Source organism: Buceros rhinoceros, unplaced genomic scaffold (genome assembly GCF_000710305.1).
Source record: "Buceros rhinoceros silvestris isolate BGI_N320 unplaced genomic scaffold, ASM71030v1 scaffold16794, whole genome shotgun sequence".
Classification (NCBI taxonomy): Eukaryota; Metazoa; Chordata; class Aves; order Bucerotiformes; family Bucerotidae; genus Buceros; species Buceros rhinoceros.
In genome coordinates, this window is record NW_010407835.1 from 47,317 (window position 1) to 55,070 (window position 7,754).

General features: G+C 39.4%; 1 protein-coding gene across 1 annotated transcript; it reads left to right on the plus strand.

Annotated features, from left to right (window-relative positions):
* The first annotated feature begins 277 nt into the window (after positions 1-277).
* Positions 278-1,842, plus strand: LOC104492139 (taste receptor type 2 member 40). Its single transcript, XM_010134652.1, has 3 exons — positions 278-347; positions 1,107-1,316; positions 1,400-1,842. The coding sequence occupies exons 1-3, from the start codon at positions 278-280 to the stop codon at positions 1,840-1,842; spliced, it is 723 nt and encodes a 240-aa protein (XP_010132954.1).
* The last annotated feature ends 5,912 nt before the right edge of the window (positions 1,843-7,754 follow it).

Consider the following 7,754-nt stretch of genomic DNA (forward strand, 5'->3'; position numbering starts at 1 on the left):
CAAGAGCAAATTGTGTGCTTCCTTCATCCTTAGCTGGAATGGAATGAGCTGCCAATCAGTGTTAACCATACCTTTCTCTCCAGTCGGCTTTGTCGTGATTGGTCCTTCAAGGCGTAGCTAGGCTGCTGGCTGCAGAACTTCAGTGCTCGGGGGCCAGCACTTCTGACTAGTCAATACGTAAACAAAACACCACAGAATTTGGTGGGGGAGGGAGGAGTGGGGGGTGGAAGAACAAAACATACTGTAAACCAAGTGCACTAAAGCATCCGTTTCCCTGATGGATGGGATGCTTTCCTTGGATAACACTAGCTCTTCCATTACAAGTCTGGAAGTGGAGTTGAACAAAGGTCAGAATCATTTGTTTTGTTAGGAAAATTCTAGCATATAGTAACCACTCTGTGAATGACTTTTCTGCAAACCTAAGGGACGCAGTCTGAATGTTTGCCAAACGGTTGCAGGAGTAAGGGAACAGGAAGAATGTTAACTGCGTGATGGCCAGGCGTGGAAATCAGGTCACGCTCCTCCAACAGAAACTCAAGAGACTTTAGGCATTTGTGTTCACAATTTACTTCGCTGTGTATTTTCTGAAAATGTCTTATAATTCTTTCACTTTCGGATGTAACAGGTGAAATGATCATTCTCTCCTTCCAGATAAAGGAATGAAGATTCCAATTCTAGGATGAGAGAGAATATACACATTTGAAACTCCTCTCCACCTTTACATACAGAAATTCAGAGGGTTTTGTGAAAACTGGTTTACAACATTTTAGAAAGTGTGTCTGAGCTCTTTAAATGCAAACCCTTTCTCTGAATTGAAAAGATCATAACTGACTCTTTACCAGTTTGCATGCTTAGAGAAAGCAGATGAGCTATTAATCATGAAAAAGTATTAAGATAAATATTAGATGACTTACTATGATACTTCTTCCTCAGATATATATAGTTGAGCGTGTGCTGATAACAGCCAGACAGAATGGGCGTTGCTCTGTGAACCTAAGGCTTTCAGGAGCGCATCAAAAGCTAAGTAAAAATTGTGAGTTCTTGAGTTGATACACCCACGTTATTTTCTCTCCTTTTTCTAACAACTGCTGTGATTGAAACCATAGCAGGACCTCTAGGAAATGGAACTATCTTGGCTGTCGGTTCAGCTAGCTGCATCAGGAGCAAAATATTGTCCTCGTATGATATAATTATGATCTTTCTGAGTGTATCCAGATGCTTTTTGCAGACCTGGATAATAATGGATTTGTTCATGAGTCTGTTTTGTGAATCCTCCCATTCTGAAGAAAATTTGTTTGTAATTTTCAAGACAGTTGGTATGTTTCTGAACTACTTCAGGCCCTGTTTTACTCCCTGGCTTAGTGTCTTGTATTGTACCAAGGTTGCTAGTTTTACTCAGTCTTTCTTCACTGGCTGAAGCAAAGAATTCCCAGTCTTGTGCCTGGGATGCTGATAGCAGCCTCTCTTTTCTCCTGTGCAGCCTCTCTTCCTTTCTCCTGGGATATCTACAACATGCACAACTTCAGTGATCCGTTAACCACGACAAGCTCTTCAGAAAGAAGAGTCACGATGAAAACGAGTTTGTTTCAATTGATTCCTCTCTGTAATGCTGGTATAGCTTTGACTTTCATCGTGTTTGTTGTTTCAAGTATGGTGCTGATTAGGTCTCTGTGGAAATGCACCAGACAGGTGCAAAATAAGGCAACTGGCTTCAGGGATCCCAGCTTAGAGGCCCATATTGGTGCCATCAAGTTGGTCTTTTCCTTCCTCATCCTCTACATATTTTATTTCTTTGGTTCTCATTTTATCCAATATGTTTCTACATTTAAACACTGGGTATAGCTGTAATGGCTGCCTGTCCCACAGGACATTCTGTGGTCATAATCTGGAGCAACCTCGAAGTTCCAGAGCTGCTAGTTAGGCGTTTGCACCACACAAACTCTCGTGTCAGAACTAGATCTGTGTTAAAGACACTAGCTTAGCCTGGGCTTTCTATTTTAGATCCAAATTAATTCAATTGAAGTCACCAGAGGTATAAAATAATAGAAGCATGAATTAGTAGGTTATGAACCTGATCTGGAATAGTGAAGAAATCGGGAATTTGCTTTACTTGGATGTGACCTTTGTAGCAAAGAATTCTGTAAACTCTCTCCTGGTTTAAAAGACGATTGTCTCCAGAATTTTTAGTTTTTAACTTGCTTACTTTCTTTGAAAATCACTGCTGTTTCTCTAAGACAGCAGAAAAACAAGGCCAAAACTCAGACTATAACATAATCCTTTAAAATGTTTTCAGTTACAAATCTGTGAAAAATGGTGGGTCCCAGCTTAGCACCACGAAACACACATGTTGGGAGATTTAGCTGAGCCTCTGCTCCTCCGTGGTGTCCCCTCACCGACCACAGGAGGAAGCAAGATGCACAGGGTACAGTCAACCCATAGAACATGTATTTGGTCCAGCTCCAAGCTGAGCTGTAAGGTATGTGGCTGCTCAGCAGGGGTACCCTGAACAGCCTCTGTCACATCATTTGCTTTACGTTACATTATTTCTTTTCCAATTCCCCTCTCATGAATAAACAACCTAACCATGTTCTTCAGTGGACATGAGATTTAAAGGCGGTTCCTGTGTTGTTTTCTGGACTCTTTAAGTGGGTCTTCCCTCCAAAGCTTTCTTTGCAGAGAGCTAAATGAAGTTTAAAGTTACCCGTGCATCAACATGCATTTTAGAACCTAAGAGGAAAAGTAGGCAGAAATACTGGAAGGCACCTTATAGGGTCAATCTTCTAGTAGACCTGTCTGTAACTGACCAGTTAACTAATTTGTCATATTAATAAAAATATCTTTAAAATGCACTTTATAAACAGTCTACTAAATCTTTGTTGTTCTACTTGATTAATTATTAAATAAGATTGATAAACATTTGTTCTGAAAAAAAACAAACAAACCCAAAAAAACCCCAACCCATCTACCGGTAGGAAAATAATAGTTAGTAGAGTTATGATTCTCTGATGTCACACATCGTATCTGATGGTTGTAATTTCTCTCTTTTCTCTGTTTCATTTAAGCTGGAAGTTGGTTTGATTGCCCCATCTTAAACTTAACAGTTTGCAGCCTGAAGAAAGTTTGAAATTCATCTTATCAGACCCTTCTAAAACATCCCAACTATTTCCACACAGTATTGCTACTCAGAGGGACTGGCAGCTCTCTTTATAACCTGGTACAGTAAATCAAATCGGGAAACAAGCAAACTTCAGATCTCATCCTGTTCTAACACTAGCAGAATGAGATTATACAGATCACGCTGTCTTGTAACTCTTTTCATTGAGGATCCAGAAAAAGATTGTTTTGTATGAAACTGCTCAAATACAGCATAAAACAAAGGTTCCAGCATCCGAAACAAAGCTCTTCTCCGCCAAAGAGGTGCTTCCGGATTTCTGTAATTCACTAGTTTGATCAGAAGCCTTTCTTTTTGCCTGAGGAGATCATTCCTCACAAATGACTCTGTGTTGTGATTTCTGTTCCCTGAAGGAGAAGTATTATGAAATTGTGTTATGACTATATTTTAACAAGGTGTGTGGCCTTTACGTTTCTTCATAGAGGACAAACAGAAAATTACTTTGGTTATACTCCATGGGACTATGGACTATGGGATACTGATAAAGCCGTACACAGAAACGGCTCTGAACAAAATGGTTAAGAAAAGGGGTCACAGTTAGAACTTCAGTTTTGGGCTGATATCAATATATTGTATTAAAGTAGCCTATAGATGACTGGTAAGTCATAAAATCCTTCGTAAGGATAAAAAAATCAATGAGCAATTCAGAAAAAAAAAGGACAACATCCCTCATTTTTCTAACTCACAGTCTGGCTGCTTTTCCAAATAATGAAACAATAATTTGGTTCTACTCAGTAGCTCAAGGCCAGAAATGCAAAGACATGCTTTGTAATTGACCGACCACTACAGGATCCTTCTCTGATTTGCACACCCATAAGCACAGCTGGAATTTTCATAACTGAAATACCGGAAAACATGCTATGGACTGTATTTTCAACACCATCAGAACATGATTTTAAGAAATCGGAAAACTTATCAACAGTACATGAACAAGTACAGCTCATTCCTGTCACACCTTCCTGAACTGAACACTGCACGTATACAGCAACACATAAAAGCATCCGTACGTGTTGGCAGTCAGGCACGGGGTGTGGTGGTGATTTATACCTCTGCGCGTGCACAGCAACGTGGAAGCCAGGACTCCCACTTTAAACCAGACAGCTCCTTTACCTAAACCAGAATACACATATACATCGTTTTAAAGGGCGTAGTTTCTTCATTACACTTCATTTTCTTTCATCACCATGTGGCTTTATTTGTGGAGATTTTGAAATGCAACCGTTACTCATGTCTAAAACAGAGCATCTGATATGACAGGTTGCAAAGAGTCATCCACAAGCCAAATTTTTCTTGGTTTTTAGGCCAATTCACTGATCTCTCTCTGCATCCATCTTCTTACTTAAGCAGAAAAACCTCTTAGAATGGTATCTTTCTTCCATGAAGTTAAAATGATGATACCTACACTTAGCCTTTGAATTATTTTCCTCTACCTATTTTATTTCTTTTCATTTTTAATATCTTTTTATATTTTTGTTTGTTTTCTTTTATATTTTATTTCTTTTCAGACACCTGGAACGACACACTAAGCTCAGAGATGAAAAATGGGATTTCTATTATTTTCAAGTTGTTGCAAAGATACGTGTTGATAGAATGTGACATACAGTTTGGACAGAAATTCCAATTCATTGTGATCGTTTATACGTGTTTGTGCAAAACCAGGAGCAGTTAACACCAAAGCTGAAGTGACAGACATCAGCCTTATCTGTATAAGAGGAACTAGTTACCAAATTATTTTCCAATATTGTTTGAACAAAACCTAGAAGATCCCGCTGCGTAACAATAGGTCATGAGGTCACTCACACTCTCTAAAGTGGACAAAGGTTGAAAGGGAAGACAAACATGACACGTTAAGTGCAGGACTGAGGGAACAAAAAGGTCAGAGAAAAACTGAAATAAGAATTAGACTGTTGTATGAGTGGTTATGAGTAACAGAGATCAGCAGTACAAAGGGAGTTAATTAACTGATTGGTGGATCTTTCCTTAATTATCTGTACTGTTTTTTTCTCAGCACCTGAGTGTGTGTTTCCTCACCACTCACGTTGGGGCTCACCACATTTGTCAACTCCTGGACAGGCAGGATCATCAAAGTCGTCACCGTTTGACACATTCCTTCCACCCAGCAGCAGGAGCATAAGGACCCATGATACACCTGGGCTGTATTATTTCTCCATGGGTTGCATCTTCTGTGACAAAACTAGGTCACATTCTAGGTGGCATGTTCGTGCATGTTCCAGCGGCTATAACAATATAGCCTTTCTCCGGAAGCAAAAAAGTAGTAGAAGAACATTGAATTACAGAAATATTTCACATACACATGGATTTTTCACTGCGTATTTGAAAACAAGACCGTATTTTTGAGGAAGTCACAGTTTTTGTGTCTAACATTTTCTAGCAGAATAGCTTAGTCTTACAGTCATTATAAATGAGGCAGAATTCTGTAAATTCCTGTGCTCATTAAGCACAAACCAGTCTCAAGGGTTAAGTGGGTGACTTGAAACCTCACACAAACTTTTTTATGTACCAAATATTTTAATGAATAACTCTTTCAAATTGCTTTGACACTCCTTTGTACAGGTATCACATTGTTGTATAATTATTTGGTTTGAATGTCAGTTCTTACTGCAAATGTCATTACATTTTCACACTGTATTTATAGAGAGTTTCAGACAATTTATAGATTTCCTGAGTTTGAATAATTTTAGTTTTTACATCTGTAAGGAAAACTTTTTATGTTTAAGTAAAAGTGAATTGTGCTCAGTTCTGTCTTTTTTTTAATCAAACAACACAATGTTAAGCATTAAAGTGTTCTGCATCTCATATCCAAATTTACAGGCATATAGTATCTGTGTGATTTTTTTCACGGAACAGTTTTTCAAGGTGTCCTAGTTTCATTGCGATAATTTTCCACCTAGCAGCTGGTACAGTGCTGTGGTTTGGATTTAGTATGAGAACAACGGAGGGGAAGAAAGCAACAGAGAATCATATTAAAAGATTTCTTTTTTTATATTATTATATGGAAAACTGGTACAGAACGAAATAACAGCCTCCAAAAGAAACCACCAAAGTTTCCGTGTATTAATTAAAATGTCTCAGAGAAAGTGCACTGAAAACATCTGCTCTAGACCACAGTTCAAAGAAGTCACTAAAATTTTACTTTCAATTTGTTAAACTCCTGTGGACGGAGACATTCAGTGGATCATAACATCAAAATGCAGTTCATTTTGAAAGTGATTAACATCTTAACTTTTCTTACAATATGAATTCTATTGGCTTGCACTTGAGCCCTCCCTAAAACCAAATTTCGTGTAAACATATATATTTCTGTGAAGTACACTTTCCTCAACTCGTACTTCTGCGGGAAAATGTCTGGCTGCCACTTCTCCAAAAGCGTTTTGACCCACAAGAGAGTAACAAATGATGTGACTAGCTTCTGGAAGTTTTGGAAAAATACGTTCATAAGGATTCACAAAACTATATACCACTCTAGATGTCTTCATTTCAGATGCTTGTTTAAACCATTGTCAGTTTGAGATACAGAGATTAATCTTCACCAAAGCTCAGGTTTAACTTAACCACAGGACACATCTCATTTCTCTGAAACTCAAAATCCCTCCAAGCACAGCCTGAGTAAGGAAGAAAGTGGTTTCCTTCCTAACTGCTTGTTTTCCTACAGACAACCCCGTCTTTACCTTAGCATTAAGTGTATTATCTCCATCTCTTGGCTCCATCTATATTTTGTTTCAAGATAACGGCAGTTGAAAGACACCTACACCGCCCCAAAGCAGCCTGTATTAACTCTGGGCCACAAGACGTGTGTTTGTGCGTGCGAGTTTATCTTCCTCACCCACTTTTGTAGACATACGGGACCGAACGTCCTAAGACCTAGAGGAGACTTTTAGAAACGTACACATCATTCTGTACAAAAAGGTAAATATTCTGATTAAACCAGTTTAATAGCACGGTGGGACAAATACTGAAGAATTTGTTTTACCTGTAAACTCAGTAGTTTGAAAGCTTACCAGAAGCTCTTACCAAAGGCACTGCTGTAAGCAGGGAGTCCAGCGGCTCTTCCTGAACACTGCAGCTCCTCCACTGCCCACCTGTAGCGTGCTAGAGAGGTTGACAGAGGGGAGCGAAAGCAGCCGCAGGATGAATGCAGAGGCTGCAACGCTGTGTGGCTGAGCTGGATGGAGACAGACAAAATGTAAAGATTTGCTGCCCTCTGCCAATTTTAATTGGAAAACTGTGTGCCCCTGGAGTCAAACACACGGAAAATAGAGCTCCATAGAGATACGGTCCTGTCATTCACGGGGAAATGCTGTGTCAGCATATGGTAGAGGGAATTAAAACAACCAGGCAAGAGCTGTTTTCCTCTTAGTTACGTTGCAGTGGGTTACATATTTTAAAAACCTAAGTTTTAACGTGCAGCAACCATAAAGGTATAAATTTCACACGGATAAAAGAGAACTGTGCCCAAAGGGACTGGAGGTGAAGATTACTGCTGCAAGCTGAAATCATGGACTAGGAGCGAGTCTTGTGGGACACGTGCTGGCTTATGGACCAGCTCAGGTGTGGCATTCCT

What these genes read in the sequence shown, in the direction of transcription:
- LOC104492139 (XM_010134652.1), top strand. Translation starts at nt 278, where the DNA reads ATGGATGGGATGCTTTCCTTGGATAACACTAGCTCTTCCATTACAAGT. An exon ending in GGAAGTGGAGTTGAACAAAG is followed by an intron (nt 348 to 1,106) that starts GTCAGAATCATT and finishes TTGAAACCATAG; the next exon opens with CAGGACCTCTAGGAAATGGA. An exon ending in TGTAATTTTCAAGACAGTTG is followed by an intron (nt 1,317 to 1,399) that starts GTATGTTTCTGA and finishes AGTTTTACTCAG; the next exon opens with TCTTTCTTCACTGGCTGAAG.